The 17,399-nt window shown below is 53.0% G+C and overlaps 1 protein-coding gene across 2 annotated transcripts in view; it reads right to left on the bottom strand.

Annotated features, from left to right (window-relative positions):
• arr (low-density lipoprotein receptor-related protein 6) overlaps positions 1-17,399 on the bottom strand; it is a 319,317-nt gene that overhangs the window by 179,995 nt on the left and 121,923 nt on the right. For both annotated transcript variants that reach the window (XM_065450135.1, XM_065450136.1), the window contains one exon: positions 12,589-12,839. In XM_065450135.1, coding sequence (XP_065306207.1) covers positions 12,589-12,839 — 251 coding nt within the window. The remainder of the gene's footprint in view (positions 1-12,588; positions 12,840-17,399) is intronic.

Here is a 17,399-nt window from a genome sequence, read left to right as displayed (position 1 = left end):
GAGCAATACGACGAGCTTCTTCGGCGAGGCAGAGAGTCTCGGCGACAGTGGGATTTTCGTGACTGCAGAAGGGGAAAACAGAGTCGATTGTGTACCGGGGTGGCCGTGCCTACAGCAGGAAGAAAGGGCTATAGCCGGTGGTCTCGTGCTTGGCGGTGTTGAACGTGTCCGTGATAAAAGGCAGTGATAAAAGGACTCTGGAGTCCACTCAAAGGGGGCGTCCTTTCGTAGCAGGCATGTCAGCGGATACGCGACGTAGGCGAATTTAGGAATAAATCGGCGGAAGTAGGAACAAAGCCCCAGAAAACTACGGTGCTCCTTGGCAGAGCCCGGTGCACTGGACACTTCAACGGCTGCTGTTTTCTGGAGATCAGGGCGCATGCCATCCTTGTCGACGAGGTGCCCAAGCACAAGGGTTTGGCGGTTTCCGAAGTGGCATTTCTTAGAGTTTAAAACTAGACCAGCATTTCTGATGCAGTTCAGGACAATATCCAGACGCGAGTTGTGTTCGCTGAAGGTGCGGCCAAAGATGACGACGTCGTCGAGGTAGCACATGCAAATGTTCCACTTCAAGCCGCGCAGAACAGTGTCCATATATCTCTCGAAAGTTGGCGGATGCGTTGCACAATCCAAATGGCATCACATTAAATTCGAAGAGCCCGTCAGGAGTTGCAAAGGCAGTCTTCTCCTAGTCGTCAGCATGCATCGGAATTTGCCAATAGCCAGATCGTAAATCTACTGAGGAAAAGTAAGAGGCAGAATGAAGGCAGTCTATTGCGTCATCAATACGTGGGAGTTGGTACACATCCTTTTTTATTACAGCATTTAAACGGCGATACTCGACGCAAAATCTCCAAGATCTATCTTTTTTTTTAACAAGAATCACTGGAGCTGCCCACGGACTCGCTGACTCTTGTACGACTCCCTTTTTCATCATTTCATGCACCTGTTCGTTGATAATCTGGCGCTCTGATGGTAAAACACGATATGGCTTTTGTCTAATCGGATTTGCCGAACCCGTGTTTATGGTATGGCGCGTTCGAGACGCAGGGATTGCAGGTATTTTGTCCTGCGCAAACTCGAAAACCGAAATGTGTTTCGAAAGCACACCCACTAACGTTCGGCATTCACTCGCGCTGAGCAATTTGTTTACCATCGACAAACGGGCCATTTCCGAACTGTGGCCATCAGGTTCTTCCAGCACATCTGTAAGTTCAGCTACTGATAAGGATGCGTGTTCCCTGGCGAAGGCTAATTTCATGCCGTCTGGTAATATAACAGGCTCCTTAGAACAGTTTATGGTCCGCCTTTGATCGACACCACACAATGTGGCACCAACACATTCTTCTTCACACAGTTAAAGTGCATCGGTTCTACAGTAGCTTCGAAGCTGTCGGAATGGACCCAACATGGACTCAAACCTTGTTGTTGTCGGAGTAGCACATCCCTCTCGTAAAAGCCTCAGGTGACGGCGGCCTCTTCACGGCTAAAGGGTTATTTTAAGGAGGGGGGGATGTGGGGATCGCACGCGCATCCCGATATCTCCGGAGCGGCCACGCGGTTATCACGCGATAATCACATGCTCGCTCGCGGAGGGTCGTGGGGAGAGGGCACCTTCACCGCTCCCGCTGCTCTTCGCGCCTGGCCGCGACACCGCAGCCCAAGGCACCCCGTTCCCTCCTTTCCCTTTCTTGGAACCGGGGAGACTCCCTCTCTGCCGCTTGGGGAGAAGCGCTATTCCCCCGATGCATCTTTGTCTTTCGGTTGAGGAGCTTGCGACTGGCCACATCTCAATTCAGCCGCTGAGACCACCGCACGCCATCCCCCTGTTGCGCCCGGCCTTTGTGTGCGACTGACCGCCCCAGGGCCCGAGCGCGGATCTACTCTGGGTGAGCTGAACTCTTATCAGCCTCTTTTGTGGTTCCCACATTGTGCGGTTTGTTTCACCCCAGACGTGCGGAATGCTCCGCCGCTGTGGTTTTTGTGTTGTATTTGTATGTGTTGTTGCTGTTGTTGTCAGTTGGTATACTTGTACTCTAAGGTGAATAAACACCTTAGGTCGAGACTCACCCTGTCCCCCCTGGCCTGAACCCGCCGTGGTCACAACTCACTGCGAACCGCGGGTTAGGGGTCACAGCTCTGACTGTTAGGGCTGCTGCAAAAGTGCTTGTGAGCGACTGCCGCTCCGCCGGCGCTGTGCCATCCAGAGAAGGGTCAGGTGCGCACGCGCGAACTTGAGTAATACCCCTATATTTGGCGCCCAACGTGGGGCCAGAGGTGTGACAGGTTGAGTCTGTTCGTGTGAGTGACTACCACTACACGAACGAACCATGGCAGCATACGGGGCTGACTTACAGCCGTTGTATACGCTGTCACAGGTTGCTACCAACAGGCAAAAATTCGAAGCGGTGGTAACTGCTACCGCTCAGTCATACCCTGCGGCGAACATTAGCCCTGTGGATTTGATAAGCTTCGAAGAGGATAGCGCTACACATGAGGCGCTCTCTCCGGCAGGATGTACCCTTGAAGGCGTGAGGCACATTACGCCGAACCCTTCACCAGAGTTTGCGTAGAGCATGAAGCCACAGCAGCACACTAGCTCAACGCGTCCCGCTCCTATGCCAGGCATTACTGGCCAGAGTGAGCCTCAGCAGGCACTGTTGCACGATGCGATGCGCTTCCTTGAGAGGTTGACAGGTGCCGTGCAGAACACTCTGCTGACATCTGCCGCCACTGCTAGACCGAGAGTGAGCATGGACTTACCCACCTACAGCGGGTATCATGATTCAGTTAGCATCATCGAATACCTCGATCACGTGCTGACTTACCAGCGCGCAACGGGGCTGTCCAATGGCGAGATACTGGAACGCGTCGTACCAGTGTCGTTGACTGATCATGCTCCCCGCTGGTTCCAGCTTACTGGCTACCGGTCTAGCACGCTGGCCGAGTTCCGAGCAACCTTACGCGAGGAATTCCTGCCCGCAGGTTACGAGCGTCATCTGCGGCATGAGTTGGAGCTACGTACTCAGCATCCGGACGAATCCTTGCTCGAGTACGTCAGGGCGATGGACAAACTTTATCGTACCGCTGACCCTACTGCTCCGAACTGCAATAAGGTGGAGAGAGTCACGCGACAAGCTCATCCCACCTTCGCAGCGTACCTAAGAGGCAGCAAGTTCAGGGATTTGGATGAGCTGGCCTCGGAGGCAAAGCGCATACAGGCGGACATACTCGCCTCGCGCTCATACCGACCTCCACCCCCAGCGTCTAGGGCACTTGAGCCGCGATGCGCGTGGAACGGGGACACTTTTCACACTCGTTCCGGTGAAGATGGTGCGGTTGCTTTCAGTGACGGACAACTGAGAAACGGTTGGGACTTATCTGACCAGGCTCTCGACCCGTACACTTATGACATGCGTGCAGCACGCGCTGCCGATGGCCGAGGTATGCAGAATCGTGGCCGACATGCCGGCTCGAGGATTCCAGAGCAGAGCGTGCCTGCAAGGGAGCAGTCGATAGAGGAAACAACGGTCAAACGGCGCGAGGCACTGGACAAAGGCCGGCTCTCCTCTGTTATCGGTGCAACCAGCCAGGGCACTTCAACCGGGATTGCAGACAGCCTGCGAACCGAGAGCATGCGCTTTCGGGAAACGAGCGGGGCAGCCGGTGAGCAACGCTGCATGGCCGGCGGCGGTTACAGCGGCGCGAAGTGAGACACACGAACTCCTTGCCCCGCTGGCTTGCCGTTTCGGACCACCCAACGACACGCCAGTGCCGCTCATAGAGGTTACAGTCGCCCGGCGCAGGTTTTTTGCGCTGTTAGACACAGGAGCGAGCGCTTCACTATTTGGCGACGAGGTGTGTGAACATCTCCATCGGAACGCTATCCGACTGAGAGAGAGTAATGTGAACTTCCGACTCGCCAGCGGCACGGCGCACGTGAGCTGTGCTGCTAGGCTCGTGGTGCGGTGGGAGAAACGGGTGAGGCGACAACGCCTCACTTACCATCCCGGCCTGTCACTTCCTATAATTCTTGGTAGAGACTTCCTCGCCAAGACGGGCATTGTTACTGACGTCTGCAACGGAGGATATAGGGAGCGAGCATGTGGCACCCTGAAACCTTTCGTTTCATTTCAAAAAACGTCAGAGACAACTTCATTCGATAATGCTTCGCGTGCAGACCGACCAAACGATTGCCCGAAAAGGTCCCTCAGAACGGTTGCGGCCGGGTCGACATGCCGTCCGGCCAGCCGCGCTGAGAAAAGAGGCGCGGAGGGGAACTGCTCCCCTCCCGCAAAGCCCATAACCCCCGCTGCGGGGGCACAGTGTACTGCAGTGAGGGGCGAACGATACTACCCGCTGCTGAACAACTCAAGCAGTTTGTCGGGGGAAGAAAAGGCTCGCCTCTCCTCGCTTCTGACTGAATATGACGCCGTATTCACAGAGCGGCCTGGTTGCACTACGCTATACAGGCACAAAATTGAGACAGGCGACGTGTCTCCTTGGAAGTGCAATCCTCGGCCGGTGAGTTTGGCTAAGAGGAAAGCACTAGACAGCGCTCTGGACGAACTGCTCGATACAGGCGTTGTTGAAAGGTCGGACAGCCCATGGGGTTTTCCTGTGGTGTTGGTTCCTAAAAAGGAAGGGACGCCCCGCCTTTGTGTTGACTATCGCCGCCTGAACGAGGTGACACGCAAGGACGCATATCCGCTTCCTAGCATTCCCTCGATCGTATCCAACGTTGGCGGAGCGAAGTACTTCACTACGCTCGATGCAAGCAGAGGATACTTTCAGGTGGAGGTAGATCCCTGTGACCGAGAGAAGTCTGCCTTCACTTGTCACAGGGGACTTTCCAGTTTACCCGTATGCCATTCGGACTTGTCGGTGCGCCTGCGACTTACCAGCGCCTGATGGACCGTGTCTTGGGTGACGCAAGGTGGCACCACGCTCTTGCTTACCTGGACGATGTTGTGGTATACTCGCGTACCTTTGATGGGCACTTATGCCATCTCAGGGACGTGTTGGAGCGTCTGAGGTCTGCGGGGATAACGCTAAACCCGACCAAGACCCAGATCGCAGCAACCCGAGTAACGCTACTGGGGTTTGAACTGGATAACGGACGCCTTCTGCCGTGTGATGATAAGGTTCAGGCATTATTGAACTACCCGTCACCGGCAGACATAGGTGGACTGAGACGCTTTTTGGGGCTGGCAAACTTCTATCGACAGTTCATCCCAAACTGCACTGCACTGCAAGCCCCCTTGACAATGCTGTTGAGGAAAGGTGAGCAGTGGAGGTGGGGTCCCGAGCAAGAGGAGGCACTGCGCAACCTCGTAAACGCGCTCGTGGAAACCACCGAGTTAAGGCTACCAGACTTGAACAAAGAATTTGTCATACATACGGACGCCAGCGACCTTGGCCAAGGAGCGGTTTTGCTCCAACAGCACGAAGGTAGTTTGCGCCCGGTAGCTTTTGCCAGCCGCTCTTTGACTCCCACAGAGAAAAATTACTCCGTGACAGAAAAGGAATGTCTGGCGATCATTTTCGCTCTCAAAAAGTTTGACTACTATATTGATGGAGTCCCATTCATAAATGAGACCGATCATATGGCACTAACTTGGCTTAGGCGCTTAGGAGAGCCGAGCGGCCGGCTCGTGCGATGGGCACTTCTCCTGCAGCGATACGATTTTACCGATCGCTACAGGAGAGGAAAGAACAACGTTGTGGCGGAAGCACTTTCGCGCGCGCCCGTTGGCTGTGAGAAGAGTGATATTACTACTCAACTCACCTCGCCCGAAACTGAGCTTGACAGCGGACTAACTGCTGCGACGATCGAGGTTGTCAGGAGGGGTAACATTAATACCCATCGTGACTCCTCAGTGACTCAGCCTAAGAGCAGAGTAACTGCTACAATCCTCGACGGCGCTGGTCCCGAAGGAAGGGCGGATGAACCCCCTTCTCAGGACGAAAGCGTGAACCACTTGGACTGCGTCAGTTCAGTGGGGAGCGTGTTCGGCAGAAAGGAGCTGTTAGAGGCACAGCGGGAGGATCCGTTTTGTAAGAAAGTGTTTGAGGGGCTCCAGGAGCCCGGCGGCGCGGCCGCGGTGCACATGGACGCAGCTGGTATTGCTGTGGGTGCGCGGCGCTCCGAAACAGCTGGTAATGCTGTGAGCGCGTTGGATTCCTACCGGCTAGACTCTGACGGCGTCCTGCTGAGATACATTCCCGCGGAGAAGGATACACACGAGTCCTTCAAAGCGGTGATTCCACGCACGCTGAGAGGAGCACTTTTACGCTACTTTCACGATACGTGCATCGCCGGGCATGCAAGTGGCCCTAAGACTTATCTGAAGTTGTGCCGCTTTGCTACCTGGCCTGGAATGAAGCGGGATGTGATGCGCTACGGCCGCTCTTGCAATGTGTGCCAACACGTGAAGCCGCGTGGTGGACACCCACCCGGGCTCATGCAGCCGATCAATAGCCGAAAACCGTGGCAAATTGCGGCATGTGACGTCATGGGACCTTACCCCAGGACACCGAGCGGGAACGGATTCCTTCTCGTAGTCACAGACCATTTCAGCAAGTGGGTGGAACTGTTCCCCCCACGGAAGCTGACGGCACGCGTAATCATGGGAAAGCCGATCGAGGTGTTTACGCGATTCGGCTATCCTGAGCAGCTGATAATGGACAATGCGTCCTACTTCACTGCCAAACTCTTCGTGGACTCTTGTGCAGCTCTCGGCATTAAGCACAGGAGAACAACCACGTACCATGCCCAGGCGAATACCACTGAGCGTGTGAACCGCAACATCAAGCATATGCTAGTTGCATTTGCGGGGACGCACAATGAGTGGGACGCTTGTCTTCCTATAATTGGATTTGCAATCAGGTCGACAGTGAATCGATCGACTGGGTATGCACCCGCCACCCTCAATCTGGGGAGGGAGCTGTTGAATCCGGTAGAACTTACTCTACAGGAACGATGTAGCACGGAACTGGTTGTTTCGTCGGCACGCGCCGATTATGCGACTGGGCTGCGCGCGAAGCTAACGGAGGCTTTACGAAAAGCGCGACGGAACCTGAGCACTGCACATGCCGAGCAGAAAGCGCACTAGGACCGCTCTCATCGGGAAGTTCACTACAAAGTGGGCGACCTGGTGTTGAGACGGAATCACGTCCTGAGCGACGCCAGTAAGAAATTCTCAGCTTCTCTGGCGCCGAAATGGACACGACCGTACCGGGTGCGAGAGACTGTCTCTTCGCTCGTGTACAGGCTGGCGGACTTGAAGCTAAGACCGATCAGCCGACCGGTGCATGTCTGCGATCTCAAACCCTACTACGACAGAGGGAACGAGTGGCCTGAGGAGAATGCTCTCCCGTGCCCGCAGGCAGCGGCATTGGGCGGCACAGCTCGACGTTAGAGCCCAGTGCGGCGTTATAACTTGCGATCTCGACAGAACTAACTCTGTCCGGTTCGCGGAGGCTATTTTATTGTGCGCGATATCGGACGGAACGCTCCTCCGATGTCTAGCATGCAGGCTTCCAGAGCGAGCACACGCTTTCTCTTTGGAAGAAGCGAGAGGGGCTAACAGAATTGTCGCAGCAGCAGACCGCCCGTCGGGAGCCGTGCGACAGCATTAAAGCAAGAAGAAAAGACGGTCTCCGCTGTGGGTACAAACGAGCAGGCCGCAAGCAGTCAGCAGTGCAGTTCATGCAACAGGCGGCGAGAAAGAAGATCCTCCGGCTGCCAACAGCGAGGTGAGAGGTGCAGCGGGCGACTTCCGGTCCGGAATGGTCGCAGCAGCGCCGAATTCGCGGAACCGCGCCGCACAGCTCCGCGACCGAGTTTCAAGCCCCGCAACCAAGCATTCAGCCTCAAGGCCGAGCGAAAGACTTCGCCCGCAAGGACAGAGTGGACCCCTGCTGCGCAGCGAGGTGCAAGCCATCGTCAGGGGTGGGTCGGCGCGCCTTTGCCGATCTTGCGTGCCGAAACCCGCGAGGGTGCGCAGCGAACAGAAAGAAACGCGTTCGCCAATACCAGAGGGCAACGACCTCCGGGAACACCAAAAGACAGCTGCCCTGCACTATCTCGAGGCTGGTTCGGGGATCGCGTCAGCATAACCGAAACAGCCAAGAGAAATCCAGGGGCCCCCTTCGCCACCACGGACCCGGCACGTCCGACAAGGCAGGTGACGCCGCCGAGAAACAAGGTGGCCCGGACCCAGCAGCCTCCTTGCCTCCTGCTGCATCCCGTTGCTGTCAAGCCGCTCCGTACCATCACTCGATGTCCCGGCCTGGCTCGCGACCACCTACACGGCGACAACCACGGTCTGCAGCTAGAGCTGCTCCCTCACCAACATGGACTCAAACCGTGTTGCTGTCGGAGTAGCATGTCCCTCTCGCAGGAAAGCCTCAGGTGACAGTGGCCTCTTAGCGGCTAAAGGGTTATTTTAAGGAGGGGGGGATGTGGGGATCGCACGCGCATCCCGATATCTCCGGAGCGGCCACGCGGTTATCACGCGATAATCACGCGCTCGCTCGCGGAGGGTAGCGGGGAGAGGGCACCTTCGCCGCTCCCGCTGCTCTTCGCGCCTGGCCGCGACGCTGCAGCCAAGGCACCCCGTTCCCTCCTTTCCCTTTCTTGGAACCGGGGAGACTCCCTCTCCGCCTCTCGGGGAGAAGCGCTATTCCCCCGAAGCATCTTCGTCTTTCGGTGGAGGAGCTTGCGAATCGCCGCATCTCAAATCCGCCGCTGAGACCGCCGCACGCCGTCCCCCTGTTGCGCCTGGCCTTTGTGTGCGACTCACCGCCCCAGGGCCCGAGCGCGGATCCACTTTGGGTGAGCTGAACTCTTATCAGCCTCTTTTGTGGTTTCCACATTGTGCGGTTTGTTTCACCCCAGACGTGCGGAATGCTCTGCCGCTGAGGTTTTGTGTTGTGTTGTATTTGTATGTGTTGTGGCTGTTGTGGTCTGTTGGTATCCTTGTACTCTAAGGTGAATAAACACCTTAGGTCGAGACTCACCCTGTCCCCACTGGCCTGAACCCGCCGTGGTCGCAACTCACTGCGAACCGTGGGTTAGGGGTCACAGCTCTGACTGCTAGGGCTGCTGCGAAAGTGCTAGTGAGCGACTGCCGCTCCGCCGGCGCTGTGCAATCCAGAGAAGGGTCAGGTGCGCACGCGCGAGCCTGAGTAATACCCCTATAAGACCTATCTCACTCACTTTGATTTTGTGCAAGATCATGGAACACATAGTATATAAGGCTATCATAAAACATATAACCGACAACACGTTACTCATCAACAAACAACACAGATTTCGCAAGGGGTTTTCATGTGCGACACAACTGATTGAATTTTATGATGACCTAGCATCAGTAGTTGATTTGGGTGGCCAAATAGACTGCATATTTCTGGACTTCCGCAAAGCATTTGATACTGTTTGCCATTCTTTACTACTTCATAAACTTCAACTGTTAAATATAGATTCGAGTGTTTTTAGCTTGTGGGGATGCGCGACCCTCGCGCCTCCCCTGATGTTTTTCCCGCATAGCGCGTCTCCTGTGGTCCCGCTTCGCCGCGTGGCCTGCGTGACGTCAGCGCGGTCGATGTGGTTGAAGCGCAGTCCGAGAGATGGCGCGAGCGTCGCACCGCTGCGCGGTTACTTGGGTGCGGGAGAGACAAGGCGCTCTCTCTTGGGTTCGAGACGGCGCGAGCAGCACAGACGTGCCGCGCGTGCAGCAACCCTCTTCCCCGACGGGTCGCCAAACAGCGCGGACATTCCGCGCGCGCAGCGACCGATGCATCTGCGAGACCGTCTCGCGTGGCCGCCTTCGAACGCGCCACGATTCGCGTGACTATACACGCGAACGACCAGGCCCTGGGATCCAGCATGGAGCGAACATATTCGCTCGCGAGGATGCGGTGAGTCGGACTTCTAGATTTGTCGCGCGCCCATCGGCATGTTTTGTGGATAGCAACTCGGCTAGCAGGCATTCATCTATGAAAGGTGCAATAAATGCACTTGCGATTGTTTGCACTACTGTGTGTTGTCGTTCCTTTGTCCCAAGAGTACGGTGTGAGTGAGAATCCCACATCAGTCCCCACAAGCTGGATAAAAAAGCTATTTGTCAAGTCGCCGTCAACATGTGGTCCTGAATGGTACATATTCAGATTACCTTGAGGTCACATCAGGCGTCCTGCAAGGATCTGTTCTGGGGCCTCTTCTTTTTCTTATATATGTTAATGATATTAACTGAGGTATTGACTCTACCATGCAGCTCTTCGTGTATGACTGTATTGTGTATAGAAAAATCGATAATGAACATGATGTTCTCAAACTGCAGGCCGACCTAGATCGTATTTGCGAATGGTGCTCTAAGTGGAAAATGAATTTGAATACCGGTAAGTGCTTCCATGTGCAGTTTACTAAGAAGAAAAAAGTAATCGATGCCAGCCACTGTCTAATGAATAATATGAAGTAATAAATTCACGACTAAATATTTGCGCGTGATGCTGTCGGGCGACTGCTCTTGGCAGGCACACGTGGACTATGTAGTTGGCAAAGCGGCAGTTGCTTTGAATTACATTCAAAGAAATTTAAAATGCGCAAATTCTCACCTTAGAAGCACGGCGTACCTAATTTGCATACGACCGATTTTGGAATATGCTTGTACCCTTTGGCACCCGTCACAGATATGTCTTATAAGTAAACTAGAAAAAATACAAAACAGAGCAGCCAGGTTCATCTCGGGTAGGTACGGGAGGGAGTAAAGTTGCACAGCAATGAAAACGGAGCTCAACCGGGAATCCCTGTCGTCTCGCCGAAAGAAACTGCAGCTAAAGCTTCTGTATAAAATCTATCATAACAAAACTGGAATCGATAGGGAAATGTACATAAAACCACCAAACTATATATTGGCACGCACTGACCACCAATGCAAAATTAGAGAATACCGGGCTAGTACAGGCTTGTATGCCATTTCTTTTTTTGTAAAAACTATCACTCTGTGGAATCGACTGTCATGTGGACAGGTGTGCAGTGTGAATCAAGATGTATTCTTTTCATGCTTGTAACCCCCCTGCTGTAACGCTTTAGGGCTAAGCGGGGATATGTCTGAATAAAGTCTGAATAAAGAATCCCCACCCCAGCGGTGGCGCCGTCTGGATAACAGATTCAGATCTTGAAGGCTATGGTTTTGCTGGTTGCATGTGGCAGAAGCTATTGCAGAAGCCAAAAACATGTCATGGCCACACACCACATTTCTGACACTGCCTCTGAGATATTTGAAGCTGTAATTACACTGCATCATGCCAGTCTCGGAGGCCCCGACTGGAAACTATGAATTATCTGGTTGGATGCACACAGGCTTTTGTATTTATCCAGTATAATTCACTTTGTAAAATACGGGGCTGCACAAAATCTACAAAGTAAATTAATTCTCAAATAAACTAACATCAAATTATTGAGTTTGCGCCGTGTAGACCTACACCACGACACTACGTCACAAAGATACAGTGGCACTGTCGTCGGGAGTGACTTTCGCCTGGCAGGCATGCCGCTGCAGAGCTCGTGCGTGCCTACTTCAGCTGATGCAACACTTCGTAACAGTTAGGCTATGTTGCGTGGCGGGCATTAGCCAAAAAGGGCGCTTAATAAGATCGTTGCATGTCATGACACTTTCTTACCACACACTACTACAGGAAGAGGTGGGGCGGGGGGGGGGGGGGGGGGGGGAGGCTACACTAGGATTTGCCTAGAATTCAGTGAGCAATAGGTGCATGGCAAACCGGCAGTGTGGATTGCCTAGCACACGTTCAGACACTGGGCTGCACCGGCCACAGGTGCATTAATTGCAGTGTGGATGACACAAACACACCGAAACGTGCTAATAGATTTTTATGTGCAAAATAAAATGTGCAGAGTTGTTCATTCCTGCAAGCACGAATGAAAGCATGATTTTGGGGATGTTTTACCCAAAAATGGCACTTGTGGAACACAGAATTTTTAATTAGCTGGTGGCAGAAAAAGGGCGATTTTAGACCACAATGTAAAGGTCTGTGTGTGGTAGGGGTTGTTACTGTTTATTGTTATAACATAGTAAATAAATGGAATTTTGAACCCAAAATTTGTAGATTGGTGCAGAAGGGTCTTGGGAATGCAAAAGTGATAAATTTGACAATACAACTTAATTTCAACCTTCAAGTACTGTGTTCCCCCCTTAGACCCAAGGATCCTGCAAGCACTGTGCACATTGATTAATGAGAAAACAATGAGCACAACAACCAACAGTGCAGCAGCTGGCTTTGACAACACCACAATCTGTGCCAATAGTTCTCACGCTTGCGATCCTGGCGCAGTTGCTACACAGCTAGCACTCCAGCACAAATAGTTCTGTTTGCCCACCGCACAACCCATTCCCTTTGCCCCGTTGCTCCCCAGTGACTTGACAGGAAGAGAGAAAGATGCATTCCTTCGAATGCTCTCGTGACTACAACGGCACTGTATTCTTCAGTTCATAGGGAGAATTAGGAAGAAATTTTTTAAAGACCCCATGAATATACTTAAGCTTGAATTGCAGGCCTCACCGAGCAGTGTGAAGCCAAAGACATGTGGCAGCTGGTTGTCCAGCAGCACCCTCCGGTCGGACCCATCCAGGCGGGTGCTCTCGATGCGGTCTGTACGTGCGTCTGCCCAGTACAGCCGGCCATCCCGTGCATCCAGTGCCAGCCCATTGGGCCAGCCCAGGTCTGTGGAGACCAGCACAAGCCGATCACTCCCATCCAGGGCGGCCCGCTCAATCTTGGCCGACTGACCCCAGTCAGTCCAGTACATCCACCTGGTCAGAGAGGCTATATGATTCCACCTGGCCACTACCTTGCAAGAGCAAGACATTGCATACCTTCTAATTTTCATTACTTAGCAGAAACTCTCACTGAGAGCACGGAGGGTTAGACAATGCAGCATGATGACAGGCTCTGACTTAAGTATTCAAACAAATCAATAGAAATTTTAATGCAAGTAATACCTACGATTTGATTGAAATACACAAGTCACATTACCACTGAAATGGCTCATAGCCAAGACAAGCCAAAGAGGAACAACTTGTTTGCAATTGCAAACCAGTTTTTCAACCAGGGTGGCTACCAAGTTGACATTTCCAAATTCCCTGAGTATTCCAAGTGTTCCCCAAAACCCAAAAGTAGTAGATCAATGTTCTAGAATGTCTAAGGCGCCAATATAATCGCGAACAGAGCTTTAGTAACCGAGAAATTGAGGTAAATGCATGGCAAGATTTGAGACCCCCCAGCGACATTCCAGTACTAGCCCAATGATGAAAGGACTCCTCATAATTTGTTTTACTAATACTCAACTACTCGTATTAAAAATATCATTTCATTCGATTATAAGACGGAAAAAAATGCTACTTGTCTACATCTATTCGATTCTAAGAAAAAATAACATTTTGACGTTACTCTTCAGTAATATGGGTGTTCGAAAGGTTTCGTTTTCGCTCGACTCTGCGCGCTCGACTCTGCGCCGCGCACGCTTTATAGTTTCAGTAGTTTCGTTATCGCGTCGCGCCGTGAGGGTTCTGCTTGCTCGCGAAACTTTCATTTGGAACAAGCAGCGAGAATGCCACGTCCATGTGATGTCGTGGGAAGCCCTCGTTGCTTTCCCGCTCCGGAGAACCGGTGTCGAGGCCGCCGTCGTGGTACGCAACGACGCCGGCAGCGCGAGCCCTCAGCAGCAGGTCGCGCTCGTCAGTGCTCAAATCGCTGAAGTTGAGCCCACCATCGCGAGCCAATCTGTCGGTGTCAGGGTCCATGGCGACGAGCGGCGAAGTTTGCGTCATAGAATGAAGTATCAGCTTATGGGCGTCTTGCGCTGGAGTTTGAGGTATAGTAGCGGCGCCTGGTGGCAGTGCGGGAAACGACATTTGGGTGGTGCCAGCTTCGGTCGTATTGCGCCCTGGCTGTGGCGAAGCACGTTTCTAGGCCGAGTTTTGCGTCGATTCGCACTTTTCTATGCCCTGTTGCGAGCGCGAAAAGGCTCGTCACTTCTCACAGACCACGCCGACCACGCTGCAAGCTCGCCGCAGCCTATAGTTTAACGAAAACGGACTCTCCGTGTGCCGTGGGACGTACTGCTGGGAGCAGAAGGAATCGGTGATGCCGATCCGGAGAGACCTAGCTTAGCCTAGAAAAGGTGTCACCGTCATTACTTCTGCATCGTGGGCTGCCATGAACAAGAAGGCCTGAATCCCAACATCAGATTCTACCGTTTTCCTTCAAGGCCTCACGAAGTGGAGCGTCGGGCTCGCTGCATAGCTGCAGTTCGTCGCGCTGAGTTAGCGAAACTTCGTGCCATGCTGACTGCTTCGCCTGTCTTGAAGCTTGCTTGATTATCTGCGTTCGAAATTTCGGTCTTTTGCACCTACAGTCCCGACAGCAGACCGACATAGCAGCAGGCATGGCTGGTAATTCACGATTCGAGACCCGGCAACAGCGACAATTAACAATTCGACCGATGCGAAGTGGTGAAGTGTGTGCAAATGAGCACAGATGGTCGGGCTCATTCGATGACAATTCACTTCTACTCTACGAGCAGCACAGGTTAAGAGAGTTAAATGCGCTCATCCTTGATCTCAAGCCAGCACGTCGAGGCAGCGCAGCAAGGCAGTAGTGATTGCAGCACATCGATGTTCGAGCGCTGTCATTAAAAGCTACATCAAGCGAGCTCGCGCTGCAGCGTGATTCGCACGTACGTGCGAGCTCACGTGCATTGCATCAGTTTAGCGGCATGCAGTCAACAAAGATTGCAGGAGGCCCGCTGTTTGGCGGCATGTCGAAAGACCGCTGCCGTCGCGGCGCGTACGATTGTGCGCTCGAGCAGTTCAAACGTCGCGGCGCGTACCGTCGTGTGCTCGAGCAGTTCCGTACACATGATGTCTGCTTATCGCTGCTGTGGATTAATTTATAGCACGCATTTCCTCGCGTTTGCGCGCCTGACTCTAGCAGCTAACCTTACCTGTAGTTCCACTTCGGACGCGACTCGCTAGACTTGCGATTGACACCGTGCTAAAACTTTGCCGCCTAATTCTTGAACGGCGTACACGTATTCGGCACTGCATAATTTCTTGCCTTTACGCAGCGTGCCACCCCTGAACCTTCGGCGCCCGATATACGAAAAAATCTTCGAAAAATCTTAGAAAAAATCTTCGGCGCCCGATATACGCAGCAGGCCGTGCTACAACACAACCGAAAGTGGCGGGTCCATATTGCAAACGTGCTTTCCGAAGCAGACGATCGAGCTTGGTACGACCCATTTTAGGATAGAGGGCGCTTTTTAGCACCTTTCTCGCAGCGCCCCCTGGGCAATGCAAGAGCCCCGTGGTCGCGCCTTTCTCCTTCCGCGAGCCACCATACTCCCGCTTTCGCTCTGCTGTCGGCTCTGTCTTGGCTGTTTCTGGCCGCGCGTTTTGCGCCGAAAAGCCGTAGCGCCGTCTGCGGACGCCGTTCTACTCACCCATGGCGCAACGTCACTATGAGACCATGATGTCAGTACTCCTAGATCGGAGGGCGGGCGATTTGAACAGCGCTAGAAGTACGCGGACGCTTCAGAACGCATTTTCTCTTAAACTAAGTCTCTCCTTGGCACGAAACAAGCCTTTCGAGGTTTCTGTGATGGTATTTCAACAGTCCACGTTGACTTAATAGTAACCTTTGTGTCCCTTTAAGCCCTGCGTCTTGGAACCACTGAAGGACCTTTCGAAGGCGACTAAGTAATTCCTGGTGCCATGCACCTGAAATGAGGACATCATCAAAATATGGAATGACGGCTAAAAGTCCGCGCAGTAGGTTTTGCATTAAACTCTGGAAGATGCCAGATGCGACGCTGACACCGAATTGTAATCGTCGAACGCGGAAAGCACCCCGATGCGTCACAATGGTCTGTGCCTCTGCAGATTCATCAGTCACTAAGAGCTGTTGGTAGGCCTGTGCTAAATCTAGCTTTGCAAAGACAGTTCAACCAGAGAGGGATGCCAGCAGGTGGTCGACAGCTGGTACCAGATACGAGTGCTGCTAAAAGGCTTTGTTGATGGTGCACTTGTAGTCTGCACAGATGCGGACATCCCCATTTGTTTTCAGTGGCGTAACAATAGAGGTTTCCCAACGAGCTTGGTCAACCGGCTCTAGGATTCCTTGGTTAAAACACGCTGGTGGGCTAGTTGGTTAGAATCCATGGTAGAGTGTATAAGCGCGACTGGACGAGGACGTAGAAACACGTGTCTGTGTATCTGTTTCTTTCCACGTCCTCGTCCAGTCGCGCTTATACACTCTACTATGGCTACGGTTCCTTGTTGCATCAGTTTGTCCAGTTTGGCATCGATGTTTGGTCGCAGTGCGAAAGGAAGCCTTCTTGCTTTCAGGCGGATAGGCACAACCTCAGGGTTAAAGGGCCCCTGAAACGGTTCGGACAAATTTTGCAGGCGCGTAGGGTACAGCTTAAGTAGAACATTCGCACCACAATTTAAGTGAAGCGTTACGTATTAATGGAGCTGCAAGCGATTAGCAGTTATCCTCCTCCCTAGCTATGCTTTTCCTCCTCAACTCACTCGCCGAGCGAGCGGCGCTAAGCTCCGCCTTCACTGGTTCAGCGTCACGATGCGACGTCATATCGTTCACTTCCGGTCGTTTAGGAGCACGCCCCCTCCCGCGCGAGACCTCTCCGTTAGCCGCTTGGCCGTTGACCGAGAGCTATCGAAGCAGCGTGTGTTGCGAGCATTCTGTCGTAGCGCAGAACGTGTCTGGTACTCCGCTAAAAACAGGCAAGCTGGTCATTTCGGCAAATGACTGGAAGCATAAACTCAAGCTGATGAAGGAACTTTAGCGTAGACGTACATGAGCAGCCTGATCGGTCTGCACGGTCCAGACACTTGCTGGCGCAGCGCTTAACCAGTCAAACAAAGCGCTAATATTGCTCTAACCAAGTGTAAAGCATTTTAAACATTTATAAATCAACGTGTTGATGATTACACTCCTGCGAAAAATACACACCAGCAGCAAAGAAGAATACACTTCGTTGCTGCTACTGTGTATGGTTGAGCTCTGTGCCACCAGGTGGCTACACTGTGCAGACCTTTCGCATTTGCCCTTCTGCTCATCTCGTGGCTCATCCCGGCACAGTCAAGCGGCCAGACCCTGTCCCCTTGCGCTTGCGTTTGCCCTAATACTGGACTCGCGAAACGGTATTGCGTTAGTAATCTTCCGGTGTAAAGTGACGGCCACAAACGCGTGGCGCCGATTGGATACCGGCAGTCCCATGCGCAGCAGCCAGTTCGCTTGTATACTGCCTTGCAGAGGGACACGATGTCGCAGCTTGACATATTGCCAGT

The sequence above is a fragment of the Dermacentor albipictus genome, chromosome 3, assembly GCF_038994185.2.
Source record: "Dermacentor albipictus isolate Rhodes 1998 colony chromosome 3, USDA_Dalb.pri_finalv2, whole genome shotgun sequence".
Classification (NCBI taxonomy): Eukaryota; Metazoa; Arthropoda; class Arachnida; order Ixodida; family Ixodidae; genus Dermacentor; species Dermacentor albipictus.
Note: the sequence above shows the minus strand (reverse complement) of the source record. Positions and strands in the feature narration are given on the sequence as shown.